General features: G+C 38.0%; 1 protein-coding gene across 2 annotated transcripts in view; it reads left to right on the forward strand.

Annotated features, from left to right (window-relative positions):
• LOC135767331 (uncharacterized) overlaps positions 1–19218 on the forward strand; it is a 33854-nt gene extending 14636 nt beyond the window's left edge. Inside the window, exon 3 of one of the 2 annotated variants that reach the window (XM_073815039.1) lies at positions 14391–19218. In XM_073815039.1, the coding sequence (XP_073671140.1) occupies positions 14391–15591 (1201 nt within the window). In that variant the 3' untranslated portion in view covers positions 15592–19218. Of the gene's footprint in view, positions 1–14314 lie in introns of both variants that reach the window. The other variant, XM_065276972.2, reaches the window with a different exon arrangement.
• Positions 19219–20016: the final 798 nt, after the last annotated feature.

Below are 20016 nucleotides of genomic sequence, written 5' to 3' on the forward strand. Positions count from 1 at the left end.
ACGGTGTTCAAAATGTTTTGAACGCGTCCACTTTCGACCACTTTCAACCACATTCAGAGGTAGTCGAAACCACTTTCGATCGGATCGCTTTGGAGTTGCGGAACGCAATGTGGTTGAATGCGTTCGAACTGCCACATGCGACCGCCTTCTCTCCGCCCATTTATCTAATCTGAGGTATTAAACACTAATTTTACGTCTTTTTTGACTTCTGCCGTGAACATACGGTGAACAGCGCTATTTTTAGCCTTTCATTGATAAAACTACTGCGGGGTGTTCTCCGTAGTTTCGTTTTGAAAGCGTGAAAGTTGCGCGATCCTATTTCATCAATTGCGCTGAAAATTCAGAGAAAGCTCCAACAAATAAACGTACAAGACTCTGTGCAGCATGTTTACTTACTAAACAAGCAGCGGGCTCCGACATAATATAAGTTTGCGTCCATATCAACTCATAATTACTCCCGCTCGTGTTTGAATGACAGCAGAGAGACTCGCCCCCCGTCTCACAGACCACCCCCTCACAGTATTCAGGACAGATGCGGTCGAAAGTGGACAAAAGAGACGGATTTAAATACCAGGTGTAAACGCAATGTGTCTCTCTCGTCCACTTGTGATCCGATCGATGAAAACACATCTTAATACCAAGTGTAAACAGCCCCAGTGTTTTCCACAGGATTTTGAGAGACTTGTGGCGGTGATGACGTCACACTCTAATTAGCATATATGTGACGTCATCACGTGTTTGCGTTTGATCTGGTTTGATCGAGTGGCACCTGAAATATGTTTCACTTCTACTCTTTGATCTGTCACGTTATATTGCATTTTAACACAACTGATTGCTATTATTTACATATTATCAGTTCTGTTGTCAGACATAAAATGAGCAGACTATAGCCCTATTCGGATGGGATTAGTTTTACGGTTGTAGATGGCGTAATGTAATTTTACCACAGGACATCTGTAATATTGATGGTTAATTCGGACGGTATTAGAAATCTCAGTTAGACATTCAGTAGTGGGAGGGGTAACTCGATTGCGCAGCAGGTCACCTTTCTCGTCGTCATGTGCACGTTGCTTCTTGATATCAACATGACACAGACGAGAAAAACTCGAAACACTGTTTAATTTCAGTTTGGGGAGAACGTCAGTTTCAGGAACAGTTCTGTGCCTCTGAGAAGTGAATTTGACTTTTTAAAGTTTGTGTCGTGTTATTCAGGAACTGACTTGCCACTGACTTGTTTTTTCGCCTAGAATACAAGTAAATGCTTAAGCGCTTTTATATTTGCAGGGCTCCAGACTAACTTTTTTCACTAGGAGCACAGTGGCCCCAAACTGAAAATTTTAGGGGCGCAACCAGAAAATTTAGGGGCACACACCGTAAATCAACATGCTAACCAAATATTCACATTTCTACTAATTTCCACTGTATTAAATACTTTATTGATAGATGCAGAAATACAATGTGCTGTTTCAAATTCAGTGTCACATTTTATTGTGCACTTTTGAAAAAAAAGGTCAAATTTACTGGTTGCACATGTGCGACTGGATCTAAAATTCTGTGGCACACTCTCAAATTTTAGGGGCAAAATGCCACCATTTGGGGGCAGTCTGGAGCCCTGATTTGAAAGAAACCCGCAAAATAACAGGAAATTACTAAACGTTACGTGTATGTTTACAGCTGGTATATAAATCACCATACATTTACATTGAAGTCTTACTGCTGTTGCTCTTCTCATCAATGTCTTGTTATAAGCCCCTTTTTATTTAAATGCGAGTTTCACTGTCGCGTATAGCGCAGACAATTGGGTGCAAATTCAGAAATATGAGAGAATACACAGTAACTGTTACACAAAGTTACTACAAAACACGTGCGCAGGCATATCGCATTATAGAGAGGGAGAGAACGTGTGTGTGTGTGTGGGAAATACTAACCTTTCGTCAAGTCATCGCCGTCTTCTCTGTCAGTTAAATCTGTGACTGTTGACGTTTACGCGAAAAAGAAAGTATACGGAGGAACGGACATTGAAACACCGCCACCTTTTCACGCTCATGTGAGAGAGAGAGAGAGAGAGAGAGAGAGAGAGCGAGCGCGCTGCATGCAACATAGAAAGGGAGGGCGCGCTGGGTGCTTGCAACAATGAATTAAGACGTTTTTAAACAGTAAAATATAAATGTAAATGGGGATCATGACGAATCTATTTGTGGCGGCCGGCTGATTCTGTGGCGGTGCGCCACGAGTAAATCAACGTATGGGAAACACTGGATCAAACTTGCGTGACCTGGTAAGAACTCTAGCAGCTGCGTTTTGCACTAACATTAATTGTAGTCTGTTTATTAAATAATTAGCTTAACCAGTGTTTCCTCTAGGATTTTTTCCAGCTGTGGCGGCAGGGGGCGCCCATGATGAGTATACATGTACATTATTTTTTAAAATGTAGAATATAGGCTACAGTACACTTACATGTAGTTTTTTATATAATTTTTATTCTGTCATTTACTTTTCCTTATATTTATAGCATATTGCTTTTCTATGTTTGATCTAAACCGTATTTTCTTAAAAAACGTTACATAACTACGTACATCGTTGGGATATTTCATTGTAGTTTTCATGTAGTGTGCATTGCAAGTTCGTGCTCGTGTTTAGCGTTACAGTTCCCTGTTGCAAAGTAATGCACAGTTCTGTTTGATAATCCGCACCGCTGTGATTGACAGAACACCCGCCCAGTTATCCGACATCAGCAGCAATTTTATTCCACACCCGACCCGTTTGACATAAAGACTCTCACGCAAATCGCGCAGTTAAATAGAAACCTTTAACGGTCTTCAGACAGATCTTAAACACAAATAAGCACGGGCCATTTAAAAACGAGTCAAACCCTGCTGTTTCGTCTGAAAACAGATAAAACAGTCTCACAGTCTGCCTCAAGTTTTTATTACCAACGTTCTTTTCTTCCTACGGGATTAATGTAAGTTTTCTTACAAACAGATTCGACTATTAATGTCTTGCAGTCGCATATGAGTAGTATTCAGTATTTAGCCTTTTGTTTTTGGACAAATATCTTATTATTTAATGTGAAACTTAATGTGAGTGTCGACGGAAGTTTGACAGCTGAGCGGTCAGCAGTGCGCTGCGTTTATAGCTTATATTCTGAATAACTAATGGCACGATAAGTTGATTATGTGAGTACAGTGATTCCAAATGAATGTCCAAAAAACTCGTAATATGTTAAATCGAAAGTTTAATAATGTCTTTTCTCGCAGCCCTGCGCTGCGTCGGTGTAGATATGCGCCGGTGAACATCATACGCGTGATGACCTTGCACCTTAAATTACCCTAAATTTATAGTCATAAAGATAAAAGTAAAACAACATTCGAAACTAATTTTTTATTTATATTTGTTTTAAAATAATTAAAAACATGACGTGCTTTCTGCTGCTTTGGTTTTACAACGCGTCACAAAAAAGAACAGAAACTTAAATACTTTTTTTATTCATTTTGTCAATCTGATAATTATTTAAGTGTAACATATTTCATGTAGACTTATTTATTTTATTATTATTTCTCAAAACAGAGACTTAATCATCATCTGTTGATTTTTAAATCTATTTGTGCATGAACTAAACCCATGGAGGAAATTATGATATTTTAGGAGATTTTTTTATAAATGTATGAACAACGCGAATCCAGAAAATAATTTATTTCTAAGAGAGACAGTCTGGCAGGGCGGACATTTCGGTAGCTTTATTTTGCGACATGCCGCAGTGGGTTTTGTCTAGAAGGGATACAGCAAATGCCGAAAAGTTAAGGATTAGATTCGGAGGTAGGATTATTAGGATGAAAACAGCGGCTCTGGCTAAATGAGATACAAATACATCCTACAATCCTGTAAAATGTTGTGTTTAGAGTTGGGTTTGGGTGAAGGATTAGGATAAAACAGTGCTCATTCGACGAGATTTCGTTTGCTGTATCCCTTCTATTCATAACCGCAGGCGTGGCGGGGACGTTTTAGGCATGGCGGGCCGCCACGGTAGAATGTATATAGCGGAAACACTGCAACGTTAACTGTCATGCTCAGTGTCAGCTATAATTAATAATATATATTTTACCAGATAGCAAGTGGTAGGATAGCTAATATAACGTTAGCTTAATAGACGTAAAAATATTAGACAAACTAAACAGCGTAACGTTAGCTAGCGGACCTTAGCATTGCTAAGCGGACACGTAACTCTTATTATTAAGACACAAGATATGAGATATGATGCAATGTATCTTACCTTTATCTCTGTGAACTGTGGATGATTGTCTCGAAGATGCATAAAGTTAGTGTTCACGTAATTTGCTGACCCTTTCCGTCCATATATTCTACACATAGGGGAAATCGTCTATCACCAGCACCAGGTAACGTGTGCACTAGGCTTGGGCGGTATCCAAATTTTTATACCATCAAACCGCCTCCCTATTTTACCCCGGTATACAGTATTACCGTGAATAATTATAAAATTATGGCGTAATCAGACAGCGTCACTATAATGTTGGCTTGTGCCTAAACCCTTCAGAAACTGAATGCCAAACACTAATACTGAAACATAGGGCTGTGCAAAAAATCGACTGCGATTATCATGCGCGTGTCATCAGTAAAGCCGGTTCCGTGATTAGAAGTAAATCGCCATCAGCTGCTTTCAGATGGAGCAGCATTTATTACACAGACCCGTAGTTCACCGAGAAGCTAGGCAAAATCGCATAGAAAATCGGAATCGATTTTCCTCGATTATGAACCCGATTTTGCCTAGCTTCTCGGTGAACTACGGGTCTGTTTAATAAATGCCACTCCATCTGAAAGCAGCTGATGGCGATTTAATACTAATCACCAAACCGGCTTTACTGATGACACGCGCATGATAATCGCAGTCGATTTTTTGCACAGCCCTACTGAAACAATAACAAAATAACATGCACAACAATATTAACAACTTTTATTAGCAACAACTAGCAGTTTATAAAAAAGTTAAATACAAAGGTCAAACAGAATTAACTCTTTCACCGCCATTGACGAGATATCTCGTCAATTAAGAGAAAACGCTTCCCCGCCAATGACGAGATTTTCCGTCTTTTCGCAATACCGCTATTATTACCGCAACTTTTTAAACCCGGAAGTATTCTATGGAGCTAGAAGAGTCTCAATAAAGATAAATGCACACACTACATTCACATATGCACACACAGGATTCATAAATACACATGCAGGATACACAAATGCACACAAAATTCACAAATGCACACACAAAATTTAAGAAGCACAGAAGATTCACAAATGCACACAAAATTCACAAATGCACACAAAATTCACAAATGCACACAAAATTCATAAATACACAACCAATTCAGAAATGCAAACAACATTTACAAATGCACTCAAGATTCACAAATGCACATGACAAGATTCAGAAATGTATTTCTGATGCACACACAAATTACAAACTGTTTTTGGTCTGTGAACTTTACTGCATTTGTGTGTGAATTTTGAGACTCCCCTGACTTAGCTCGACACACAAATGCCTTTTTTTAAACAGGGAATGATCTGCAACCAATCAGATATCTCCCTTGTTTTAGTTAATCACAACAACGCACCCCACGTGGGGGATTGTTTACTTATAAGAAGAAGAAGTTTACACAGCGTGATATGCACGTGGTGCGGGCGCGAGCTAACGTTAGCGCGGTGGAGTTCTGTCTGTCAGTTGGTTGGTTGAGACCTCAACATGGCTTCTGGCAACCAAGGGGAGCGGTATGTAGAACTTAAAGTGTTTAGCTAGTTATCTCCTTGGTTGCAGATCATTCCCAGTTTAAAATGCAGTAAAGTTCACAGACCAAAACAGTTTGTAAATCAAGATATATTTGTGTGTGCATCAGAAAAACATTTCTGAATCTTGTCCTGTGCATTTGTGAATCTTGAGTGCATTTGTAAATGTTGTTTGCATTTCTGAATTGGTTGTGTATTTATGAATTTTGTGTGCATTTCTGAATTTTGTGTACATTTGTGAATCTTCTGTGCTTATTAAATTTTGTGTGTGCATTTGTGAATTTTGTGCGCATTTGTGTATCCTGTGTGTGTATTTATGAATCCTGTGTGTGCATATGTGAATGTAGTGTGTGCATTTATCTTTATTGAGACTCTTCTAGCTCCATAGTATTGCCCTATGACAAGCGGCTGCATGTCCGTGTCTGTTTTAAACATCGCTCTGAATGGGATCTCTATGAAAAGTCCGTCACAAAAATGGAATTATCTCTGCTTTTTGCTCAAAATGTGGTGTAGGATGAAACGGTTTTTTTGTTTGAAAGCAGATGGTCTGTTCTTTCATTTGGTATATTGTATGTTTATATATTTAAAGAAGAACATTTTCTGGAAGGCATTAAACTTTGGTGAAAATCATGAAAAACGCTGGCGCAGGCTGGCAACTTTTTTTTTAAACGCTGGCGGTGAAAGAGTTAACCAGTTGTCGGTTAAAAAAGTGATCTCTAAATTAGGCTGTTATAGACAGTGGTCTAAACGCGACTACAGTTAGCCATCTCATTCCAATTTCCAGGATATTTTTGTGTACAAAGTGAACAAATCCCTCACACTCATTTTTTCATAACTCGCCTGTTTGTACTTATAAACCAATAAAAACATTTGGCGCAAGGTCACGGCGTTTGGTTTCGTGCACTCACATTGCATCAAGCTAAAATTTAATCAAAGCAACGGTCTCAGACTTGAAGAAAATTGCTGAACATTTAAACCTATTTTCTGCACATTCCACCATATTTTAATGAAATAAAGTCCTCTTTCTGTTAACTTATATTTCTGCATATTCCAGCATATAAAATATAAATATTTTTTGTAAAATCCAGCAATAAAATAATTAAAACGAAAGTCTTTCCTGGTTGTATTCCATATTATTAACATTCACGTCTTTTAACAGTAAAGTGCAGATTAAGTTTTGTTTTTGTAAATCATTAGACATTTTTACCACTTAATTAGGTTTTGCTTTGTAGAAAGCCTTTCTTTAAAGTGAATTTCGTTTTGTATAAATAGTGTCTTAATTTTAATAAATGTTTCATCAACCAATTGCACGTATTTAATAAATTAAAAGGAAATAGGAGACAATATAATAACCGTGACATGGAGGCGCCGGCACGGAGCGTTCGCTTGCATTGCATTGTTAACTAGAATGCACGGACCTCATCATAAATGAATGAAACTCATACATTAGCATTAAATATCTTTGCTGCATTCTTTCTAAAACAGACAAGGGCTTTCTCGCGGCTCGCATCAGCAAAGCATTGCATCGTCCATGTTGCACTTAACAGAAGTTGACACTTGTCTTAAATATACAAAAATCCAAGGCACTTGAGTGAGAAAAATATTAAAAAGCCTTTAATACACTGCTGGGCTACATACAAAATTAAAAGGTAGATCTACGCGTTTCGGCTTACGCCTTCATCAGGATACACATGCATTGATACACAGCGCTCTACTTAAATCGTAATCACGAGCAGCTGGATAATAGATGGGAGTGACCATCATTCATTCAAATGCAGACAATCCAATCAATATATATCCGCATTACAAATCACACTCAAATGTAAATTAAGTAAATAAACAAAAAACTAAGTAAATAAAAGAAAATACCAAAAGAGGAAAAAGTCAATTTCATCATTTACAACACAACAGAGATGTAAAAAAAATAATTTACAAAAAAGGCAAAAAGTCACTTTCTTCATTAACACCAGGAAACTCCATACTCTTAAGTGTATAGATCCAAAACGTTTCTCTTTGTAGAAGCCGCTTTAATCTATTTCCCCCTCTTATTGTACAGGGGATGGATTCAATGCCAATAACTTTTAAAGAAGACTCACAGGTATCACTCAATATAGTGTCTCGCCATGGGGTACAGCACGTTTTTTGTCCGGATCGCATACTTATGCTCTGCAACTCTTAACCGTAATTTCCTTTTTGTTTGACCAATATAAAAATGCCCACATTCACATTCTAATCTATATATTACATGAGAAGTATTACAATTGATGAAAGAACTAATAGAATACACTTTACCAGAATTCACATCTGTAAACGTATTAGTTTTCACCATATTGTCACAATGTCTGCACTTTCCACATTTAAAATTACCGGTTAACGAGGTAAGCCATGTTTTTTTTCTCAGGCGCCGGAAGGTAACTACGTACAACCTTATTCCGTATCGACGGTGGATGTCTGTAACTTACCATAGGCTTTTCTGAAAAAATTGTACGGAGCGTGCTGTCGCTTTCTAAAATGTTCCAATTAGAATTGATGATGTGTTTAATTCGAATGGCCTCAGCGCTATATGTTGTTGAAAAATAGACACGATTAGAGTTATTAGAACGTGATACTTTACTTTTTCTCAATAATTGTTGCCTATCCATAGATTTCACTCTTTCTGTTGCCTTTGTTAAAGTCTGTGGTTCATAACCTCTCTGTCGAAATCTATTTGTCATGTCTTGCAGTTGAAATTCAAAATCACTTTGTACATCACAAATACGTTTCAGTCTTTGATACTGGCCGTATGGAATATTTTCTTTCAACCAAGACGGATGAAAACTATCCGCCCTAAGTTTGGTGTTTCGATCTGTTGATTTTCTGAAAATCGAAGTATGTAGATCACCATTGACGTCTTTAGTAATTTTAAGATCGAGAAAATTGATCTCAGACAAAGAATATTCCAGGCTCAATTTTAAATTAGGATTTATCCCATTAATGTACTTGTTAGGGATGCACCGATACCACTTTTTTGGAATACGAGTAAGAGTACGAGTACTTGCATTTCAGTACTTGCCGATACCGATACCGAGTACTTAATAAAAAACATGATTTAAATTTACAGCTAACAGCTTTAGTCATGTAACTTAACAAAAAAACAAGGGACTAGTTTTCCAGTTTGTTGTAAACTCTGCCTCTTTGGACAACACAAGAGGCATTAACCCCTTACATGCCGCTCAAACATAGACATTTCTCAGACCGTTGTATCGATTCCAGGTATCGGGGGACTTTTAACGAGTACGAGTACTTTAGAAAATGTGGTATCGAGGCCGATACCCGATACCAGTATCGGTATCGATGCATCCCTAGTACTTGTGAAACAAATGCAATTCAGACTCAGAACCTGACCAAATCAATAAAACATCATCAATGTACCTGCCCCACAAAACCACTTTATCAAGAAAAGGATTATTAGCTGAGAGAATATATTTCTCTTCCCACAAACCCAAAAATAAGTTTGCATAATTGGGTGCAAAACAGGCGCCCATCGCTGTACCTTTAACCTGCTTGTAAAATATATTCAAAAATAGAAATACATTATTCTCAAGTATCCATTTCATCAATTGTAAAATAAAAGAAGTGGGTGGCATATTCTCTGGTGATCGATCACTTAAAAAATGTTGCGTCGCCTCCAAACTCTCAGAATGATCAATATTAGTATACAGTGATTCAACATCCATTGTTACCAATAATGATTCACCTACATTCTTTAAATCACAGATCATATTTAGCACATGAGTACTGTCTTGGATGAAAGAAGGCAGTTTACATACATATGGTTTTATAAAAAAGTCTACATACTGTGAAGCTGGTTCAGTCAGTGATGCATTCCCACTTATTATGGGCCTACCTGGTGGAGTCTTTAAATTCTTATGAATCTTGGGTAGCATATAGAATGATGGAATCCGAGGGTCTTGACAGAATAAAAAATCAAATTCCTTTTTCGATATCCAATTCTTATCCTTGGCTGTAGATAAAAGATCTTTAAGTTGACCGATCATATGATCCAAGGGATTTACTGTAAGAGCTGAATAGTACTCAGGATTGGTAAGTTGTCGGAGTCCTTCTTGAATATATTGTTCTGTCCCCCACACAACCACAGCACCACCTTTGTCGGCAGGTTTCACAATGATTTCTGTATTATCCGATAGCCACTTCATATATTCAAGAAGGACTCCGACAACTTACCAATCCTGAGTACTATTCAGCTCTTACAGTAAATCCCTTGGATCATATGATCGGTCAACTTAAAGATCTTTTATCTACAGCCAAGGATAAGAATTGGATATCGAAAAAGGAATTTGATTTTTTATTCTGTCAAGACCCTCGGATTCCATCATTCTATATGCTACCCAAGATTCATAAGAATTTAAAGACTCCACCAGGTAGGCCCATAATAAGTGGGAATGCATCACTGACTGAACCAGCTTCACAGTATGTAGACTTTTTTATAAAACCATATGTATGTAAACTGCCTTCTTTCATCCAAGACAGTACTCATGTGCTAAATATGATCTGTGATTTAAAGAATGTAGGTGAATCATTATTGGTAACAATGGATGTTGAATCACTGTATACTAATATTGATCATTCTGAGGGTTTGGAGGCGACGCAACATTTTTTAAGTGATCGATCACCAGAGAATATGCCACCCACTTCTTTTATTTTACAATTGATGAAATGGATACTTGAGAATAATGTATTTCTATTTTTGAATATATTTTACAAGCAGGTTAAAGGTACAGCGATGGGCGCCTGTTTTGCACCCAATTATGCAAACTTATTTTTGGGTTTGTGGGAAGAGAAATATATTCTCTCAGCTAATAATCCTTTTCTTGATAAAGTGGTTTTGTGGGGCAGGTACATTGATGATGTTTTATTGATTTGGTCAGGTTCTGAGTCTGAATTGCATTTGTTTCACAAGTACATTAATGGGATAAATCCTAATTTAAAATTGAGCCTGGAATATTCTTTGTCTGAGATCAATTTTCTCGATCTTAAAATTACTAAAGACGTCAATGGTGATCTACATACTTCGATTTTCAGAAAATCAACAGATCGAAACACCATACTTAGGGCGGATAGTTTTCATCCGTCTTGGTTGAAAGAAAATATTCCATACGGCCAGTATCAAAGACTGAAACGTATTTGTGATGTACAAAGTGATTTTGAATTTCAACTGCAAGACATGACAAATAGATTTCGACAGAGAGGTTATGAACCACAGACTTTAACAAAGGCAACAGAAAGAGTGAAATCTATGGATAGGCAACAATTATTGAGAAAAAGTAAAGTATCACGTTCTAATAACTCTAATCGTGTCTATTTTTCAACAACATATAGCGCTGAGGCCATTCGAATTAAACACATCATCAATTCTAATTGGAACATTTTAGAAAGCGACAGCACGCTCCGTACAATTTTTTCAGAAAAGCCTATGGTAAGTTACAGACATCCACCGTCGATACGGAATAAGGTTGTACGTAGTTACCTTCCGGCGCCTGAGAAAAAAAACATGGCTTACCTCGTTAACCGGTAATTTTAAATGTGGAAAGTGCAGACATTGTGACAATATGGTGAAAACTAATACGTTTACAGATGTGAATTCTGGTTAAGTGTATTCTATTAGTTCTTTCATCAATTGTAATACTTCTCATGTAATATATAGATTAGAATGTGAATGTGGGCATTTTTATATTGGTCAAACAAAAAGGAAATTACGGTTAAGAGTTGCAGAGCATAAGTATGCGATCCGGACAAAAAACGTGCTGTACCCCATGGCGAGACACTATATTGAGTGATACCTGTGAGTCTTCTTTAAAAGTTATTGGCATTGAATCCATCCCCTGTACAATAAGAGGGGGAAATAGATTAAAGCGGCTTCTACAAAGAGAAACGTTTTGGATCTATACACTTAAGAGTATGGAGTTTCCTGGTGTTAATGAAGAAATTGACTTTTTGCCTTTTTTGTAAATTATTTTTTTTACATCTCTGTTGTGTTGTAAATGATGAAATTGACTTTTTCCTCTTTTGGTATTTTCTTTTATTTACTTAGTTTTTTGTTTATTTACTTAATTTACATTTGAGTGTGATTTGTAATGCGGATATATATTGATTGGATTGTCTGCATTTGAATGAATGATGGTCACTCCCATCTATTATCCAGCTGCTCGTGATTACTATTTAAGTAGAGCGCTGTGTATCAATGCATGTGTATCCTGATGAAGGCGTAAGCCGAAACGCGTAGATCTACCTTTTAATTTTGTATGTAGCCCAGCAGTGTATTAAAGGCTTTTTAATATTTTTCTCACTCGAGTGCCTTGGATTTTTGTATATTTAGTATATTATTGCCTCTTAACGTCCAAAGAGCACCAGTGTTTGTTACAAAGAAGACCAGTGTAGCACGCTCTGCTATTTCTCATTGACACTTGTCTTGTTGAAAAATTAAAAAGTAATAATAATTATACAAAAGAGTTGTTCTAGTCGTTACTAGAAGGCACAGAGTGAGTTATGCTGAGTTTACACCAACCGCGTTTCGGCCGTCAAAATCGCGTCTACCGCACGTAGTTTGCCGCTTGAACAATTTGGATGTATTCGCGCGTGTAGAGCGGAGTAGACGCGCGGAAAAAGCAAGCATTTGACGCGCGTCAGAGGCAAACTCTGCTTCTTGTGGGAGGGGCAAGTGCTATGCGGTTGTCTGTTTGCGAAATGACTGATGTTGATTGTGCATTTATCGACAGAGTTACCAGTTTGTATTTGGTAACCTTACTGTAGGTGGAAAATAAACGGTGCGGGTCGATAAACGTCACGTGACTCAAAAGTGAAGTGTGTATTACAATTACCAGGTTGCCCAATGTCCTCACTGACACTCTTCCAAGCGAGGTCCTTTTTATTCCTGTCTCCTCTATAGAAATAAGAACTTGTGTCGTATAGCTCCGGGTGACTGCTTATGGACAATATCAAGCGTTGGTTGAATGAGTGACTCTGGGCGGGGCTGCCACCACAGCAGCAAGCAGGCTCCTGATTGGTTAACGCGGCGCGAAATTCCGCCAAAGTTCAAATCTTTCGGGCGTCAGCCACAAATTTGCATGAACCGCAAGATGCACAAAAAGCACCATTCGCGCTTACCACACGTACTGCGCACAACGTTCAATTCGCGCCTTTCGCGTCGCGGGACCTCCTGACGTGCGTCAACGCGTCTTCACATTGACTTAACATTGAAATCACTCGCGCTTCACGCCTATACCGTAGTGGAACAGTATTTCCCACGCGATCACCTTACCAAAACCATTTTGAAACTAAGGAGTCATTTGTCCTCTGATTGCATACAAGCTCCTTGGCAACGCGTTTGCGGGAATCATGTTTCGCATGAGCCGGAGGCAGAGCAGCAGAGAGATGCGACAGAGTTGCGAAATTGCAGGCGCGGCTCGAAATGGCTGTTATTTCAAACAGCGTAACTTGTTTTAAACTAATCAGTTAATGGCTCGGTGGTCGGTGAAGAAAATGTTTAGTTTTCGCCATCCCTAATTTCATATTTAATCCTTGTCTGCTATATAAGTTCATTGTTTTTTTAAATGCCGGTATGGCGGTATAGAAACTGATACCTTTGCTATTTTAGATCCCACGGTATACCATATTACCGTATTACCGCCCAAGCCTAGTGTGCACCTGTGTATGAGTGACACCTACGCAGCATCCGTGCAGTGTAATTTGAACTGGTCAAAGGAAAAAATAATGCACGTCTTTTCGCGGTAATTTAAAAAAGACCCCGCAATAACACTACCGTGCAGTTTTACTACCGTGGTTTACCGTATTACAGAACACCGGCACAAGCCTAATATGTTAATAGATTTATTTTATTAAAAATAAAACACCACCACCAGGCTTTACACATCCTATGGCCAGCATTTAAAGTTTTGTCTTCTATTTGTTTTTTTTGTTTTTTTGCTGCATAGATTCCTAAATAGTATAGCAGGAATAATAATTTAACAATTACAGTTAACATGATTAAGATTATATGATTGTGGGTGATTTCAGATTGCGAAGAGCGTGAAGGCTACACATATGCATCCTTTCCTGTATATGGGATATTTCTCATTCTGAGGATCCTCGACATTTGAACCGTCCTTCGACGGATGTCGATGAAGTAGCATCCTCGAAATTCTGGCTTCCGAGGATCCTTTTCTTGACATTGAGGCCTAAGCATGTCTCCGATGCATACATGACATACGACACAAGGGGGGTGTGGTTAGGGATTTTTTACACTAGTTATGTTGTCTTTATTGTAATAAAATATGAACAAAAATTCATTGTTGTTTACAAACTTTGGTTTATTTGATGTGCAATGACCCAGCTTTAATAACAGGACTAACACCTGTCTTCTGTCTATATGTGTGAATCTAGAAAAAGATACAGAATCTTGATTCTTGATCCTTTGTGTAAATAAGAGTGAAAAGACAATTTAATTGTTTCATGTTTCTTTCAGATGTGAAGAGTGATTCATGTTTGGATATAGAAATAACGTCCTCAACGTCAAAAGAGCGACTGACAGCACAAACTCTTTCCTGCATCACCTGTGGAAAGACATTCAGCTTAAAGAGAAATTTAAAGAGACATGAGAATAATCTTCATTCAGAAGAGCACAGAGAGAAAAAGAAGCAGCAGTTTCCCTGTGAGCAGTGTGGGAAGATTTGTTGCAATAAATTTAATCTAAAGGTTCACATGAGGACACACAGTGGGGAAAAGCCTTTCTACTGCACTGAATGTGGAAATTACTTCAGAATCAAAGGAAGTCTTAAAAGACATCAGAGAATTCACACTGGAGAAAAACCTTACAAATGCTCTCAGTGTGACAAGACGTTTGCTCATTTAGGTCACTTAAAAGTCCACCAAAGGCATCATACTGGAGAGAAACCTTACGTTTGTGCTCACTGTGGAAAGCGCTTCTCTAGTTCATCTCAATTTATAGTCCATCAGAGAGTTCATACTGGAGAGAAACCTTATCACTGTAGTGTTTGTAGGAAGAGTTTTAGTCAACTTGAAAACTTGCAAAGTCACAAGAGAATTCACACGGGTGAAAAACCTTTCAAATGCTCTCAGTGTGACAAGATGTTTGCTCAATCCAGTCACTTAAAAGCACATCAGAGAGTTCACACAGGAGAGAAACCTTACCACTGTAGTGTCTGCGGGAAGAGTTTTAGTGAACAGAGTTCCTTACGAAATCACAAGAGACTTCATAGAGGTGATAAACCTTTCAAATGCTCTCAGTGTGACAAGACGTTTACTCATTCATGTTACTTGCAAACCCATCAGAGAGTTCATACTGGAGAGAAACCTTATCACTGTAGTCTCTGTGGGAAGAGTTTTAGTGGACAGGCTAGCTTACAAAGTCACAAGAGAATTCATACAGGTGAAAGACCTTTCAAATGCACTCAGTGTGAAAATACTTTTTCTGATTTAGGTTACTTAAAAGCCCATCAGAGAGTTCATACGGGAGAGAAACCTTATCAGTGTAGTGTCTGTGGGAAGAGTTTTGGTCAAAAGTCTACCTTACTAAGGCACCAGAGAGTTCATACAGGTGAAAAACCTTTCAAATGCTCGCAGTGTGACGTGACGTTTACTCAGTTAGGTTCCTTAAAATCCCATGAGAGAGTTCACACTGGAGTAAAACCTTACTTCTGCACTCAATGTGACAAGAGCTTCTCTAATTCATCTCTATTCAGAGGTCATCAAGAGAAAGTTCATACTGGAGAGAAACCTTAACACTATAATGTTTGTAGGAAGAGTTTACCTCCACCATAAAACAAACCCTAAACAAACTCTAACAAAAGGTTTCTCAGCTGTTTTTGTAGTATTAGATGTCCCTAATAACATACTAAAAGTTTACCAAAGTTTGACCACTTGAAAGGTGTAATTTTCAATCTTTGTTTCCAACCACCTGACTACCTGCCCGCTAGATCCTATAACCACCCATCTCCTTCAGGCCATTACTCCATTGGTTATCCCTGCTCTCACACACACAACCAACTCATCTCTTTCCACTGGTACATTCCCCACAGCTTTTAAAGAGGCCCGGATGCTGAAGAAACCCACAATTAATCCTGCAATGTTAGAAAACTACAGACCGGTATCTCTCCTTGCCTTCATTGCCAAGACTCTTGAGCATGTGGTTTTAGACCAGCTCTCCTCCTTCACAGAAAATAACCTCCTAGACAGCAACCAGTCTGGTTTCAAGAGCGGTCACTACAATGAAACTGTGCTGCTCTCAGTCATGGAAGCTCTAAGGCAGACAAGGGCAAATAATCTGTACTGATCCTACTGGATCTATCCATCACTGTTGACATTGTCAATCCCCACATCCTCCAGTCAACCCTCAAGGCTAAGGTTGTCTCTGACACGGCGCTACTACAGTTCAGGTCTTACCTCTCAGGGATGCAATTTAGAGTATCCTGGAGAGGTGACGTCTCTGAACCCCAATGTCTAAATACCGGGGTACCTCAAGGCTCTGTGCTTGGACCACTGCTCTTTTCTATTACATTGACATGACATTCCTGGGTTATATAATTCGGAAAAGTGGCTTTTCCTACCTCTGCTATGCAACTCTGGATGAAGGATTATCATCTCCAGCTGAACTTTGCAAAGACAAAACTGCTTGTCATATCGTCTGGCCCTAAGATTTATCACAATCCTTTTTATTCAACTTGGTTCCTTGACCATTATGCCTTTTAGGACAGCCTGGTCATTGATGGTCATCTTAGCTTCACGGAGCATGTTGCCAGCCCCACCAGCTCTTGTAGATCATCCTCTACAACATTAGTAAAATAGTAGACCTTTTCTATCTGAGCATGCTACACAAGTTCTAGTCCCAGGCTATTGTAGGGGTGGGCTGTATGAGCAAAAATTCATATCAAGGTATTTTCCACTCTTCAGCCGGTAGCGGTATGTTGCCTCCTCGTTTTCTGTTTACACTTCTGGCCCTTGGGGTCTATATGACCCCAAAATTGAAAGCATAATTGTAAGAAAAATATACATTTTCAATAATACAAATAATATATAATTTTTTTGTTTACTTCTCATCTATACAATAAAGCTGTGTTTTGAGAGATTTGAAGTACTTTTGTACCGGTTTACCACTAAAATCCTCAACTACACCATTGGCTTGCCTGAAAAATTCACATAAATTATGATCTAAATTTGATTCAAATTGTTTTTAGATATTGATATAGGTGTGAGGTGTGAAATTCAGGCATTGGTTTTTAGAAAAAAACATAAAAGAATTACAGTGTAGTAGTGTTGCTTTCGTCAACGAAAAGTATGACGAAATATAGTCGTCAACGAACCTTTTTCACGTGACGAAAACGAGACGAGACGTAACGAAAATGCTGGTCATGTGACGATGACTATAATAAAATGTATAATGCAATATTGTTGACGAATAAAAACGAGACTAAAAGTGGTTTACAAAATAAAAACTAAGCTAAAATGTCTCTTCATTTTCGTTGGCCAAAACGAGACGAGACGAAATGTTATAACGTTATTTCGTCTTTTACCCATCTCAGCATCTCCGCGCCCCCACCACCTGACTGCAGGTGATCGCGTGTGTTGTTGGCGCTGCGTAGATCAATCAAAACATGAAAGTACCGCGAGAGTGAGTAGAAAGCATGCGGAGCAGTCTGCTTTCGCGATGCTTTGATATCATACGCCTCCATTTGCACGTTAATGGGCATTTCAAACAGTGTACGCGGCAACCGCGAGACATGCGGAAAGCGGAGAAACGGGGGCGGTTACAGAGAGGTGAAGCGGAGTTGGTCCACAAGCCTTGCTCGTGCACCTAAGATCCTATCCCTTTTACAGACACGACTCTTCATGGCAGTCGTTGTTGAAGATAAACACATTTCCACTAAATGCTGCACAAAACGCTTCCACTGCATGAGAAAAGCTGTAGCCACGCGATGATTCCGACCGGGAAGATGCAGCATTCTGGCTCCAAATGTAAAAGAAAAGTCCAAAATAAATCCCGTGCATCACTTTCAGGTCAGTTCAACAAGCCTGTTGAAATCTATAGCTTTGATTGCTGACACCACCAGTATAACAATGTACAAATTTATATCATGTAACAGTTGTTTAAATGACATTGTGCTGCTTGCGTTTTGAAACATTGTAAATATATCTATGCTAAAGACATTCGTTGTTTTGTATATGCTTAATAACTACACTTATTTATTATTTAAATAAACAAAACATACTTCGCTGAATACTTGAGTATTAAATCAATCAAACACCTGTACTGTTGAGAACATAACCATACATACCAACTTTGCTTTTCTTAATAGACATCTGATGTTTTCTTAAAGCTGACTTTTAATTTACTTACAAGAAAAACATTTAGTAATTCTCCAAAATTGCTTGGATTTATACTGACATTTAAGATCAGCTTTGTCACATTAGATTAAGCCAAAGTCCATTAGGTACACTGGTGGTAACGTAGAGATGCAGAAATATAAACTATAATAATATATAATTACATATGTATGATTGTAGTTTGTGCTGCTGTCAAAATACAATTATAAATGTTAACAATAGCATATTTCTATTCTCACACATACTATAGTTGTGTGTGACCCATTTGACCTTGTGTGTGTGTGTGTGTGTGTGTGTGTGTGTTTGCTTAGACTACTTTTGTTTTGATTATGTAGACTTTTATGTAGACTCTTACGAACAGTCAAGTCACTCACTCAGAGGATAGTAAAATAAATATCTATTCAAATCAGAGCATCTTCCATGTCTGGAATGGATGTATTCTTGGGTCTATAAGGTAACAATAATATAACTTTTGTTTGAAATGGGTTTGGCTAAAAGAAAATATTGTTTTGTCTATAATACTATTAGGTCATTATACTATATGGGTTAAATAGAATGCATTACTAAAAAGAGACTAAATACAATTTCACTGACTAAAACTGGACTAAAATGTCATCAGTTTTCGTTGACTAAAACTAGACTAAAATAGTAATGGATAAGTCTGACTAAAATAAGACTAAAATGGCAAGAATTTTAGTCGACTAAAACTTGACTAGACTAAAAAGAGTATGACGTGACTAAAACTAATAAAAACTAAAATGACAGCTTGACACAAAGACTAGACTAAAACTAAAATGAAAACAGGCTGCCAAAAACAACACTACAGTGTAGGAATTAAATCATTTCGACCGTCAGATTCCCATAGAGACCCATTCATTTTCCTAGATATGGACAACTGCTCAAATCATTACTTTTGTGATACATTTTGTAAATATATGTTTATATAAACATTAGAAAGGATATTAAAAATAAATATTATTTCAAATAGTCATTTTTTATAGTTTTGATGCATTTTGAAATGTCTGTTTTTACAAAATGCCACAGAAATTTGACTGAGTGTAAGTGCGTGTGTGTGTGCGTGTGTGTGTGTGCGTGTGTGTGTTTGTGTGTGTGTGTGTGTGTGTGTGTGTGTGTGTGTGTGTGTGTGCGCGTGTGTGTGTGAGAGAGAGAGTGTGCGTGAGAGTGTGCATGAGAAGGAGAGAGAAAGAGCGTGTGTGTGTGTGTGTGTGTGCGCGTGCGTGCGTGTTTGTGAGTGTACATGTGCGTGCATAGGGTCACACCCCTTTATGTGTTATTTTCTGCATTTGTGACTGATTTTATTTGCCATATTCCACGCAAATGCTCTCTGTGGCAGTCATACCTGTGTGTGTTTGTGTGTGTGTGTGTGTGTGTGTGTTTGTGTGAGCATGTGTTTTTTGCATTGCACTTGTGCACAAGTACCAGGCCTTCATTTCTGTGTCAAAATTTTCAGATTTAAGCTGGATTTATTGATATTTATTTTTTGACAAATGGAAAAAAAGTAAATTTTTTTGCATTTCCCATTCACTTTCAATTGGGGTCATATTGACCCCAAGGGACAGATTGATAAAAAAAATTTTTACATACCTTTAAAACAACCAGTTTTTTTGTGTATGTAAAGATAGATTATTTAGGAAAAGTCACAAAGTTTTACATCTCTGTGATGAAGGGAACCTTTTTTTTTAACCAATGAAATGTCGTTTGGGGTCATATAGACCCCAAGGACCAATTGAGGGTTAATAGCCTTTCTACTTATTAAATCTGCATTAAGAAAACGAAATTTACCATTAAAAGCTGTTTTTAATGTGT

This window comes from Paramisgurnus dabryanus, chromosome 6 (assembly GCF_030506205.2).
Source record: "Paramisgurnus dabryanus chromosome 6, PD_genome_1.1, whole genome shotgun sequence".
In the NCBI taxonomy this organism is placed as follows: Eukaryota; Metazoa; Chordata; class Actinopteri; order Cypriniformes; family Cobitidae; genus Paramisgurnus; species Paramisgurnus dabryanus.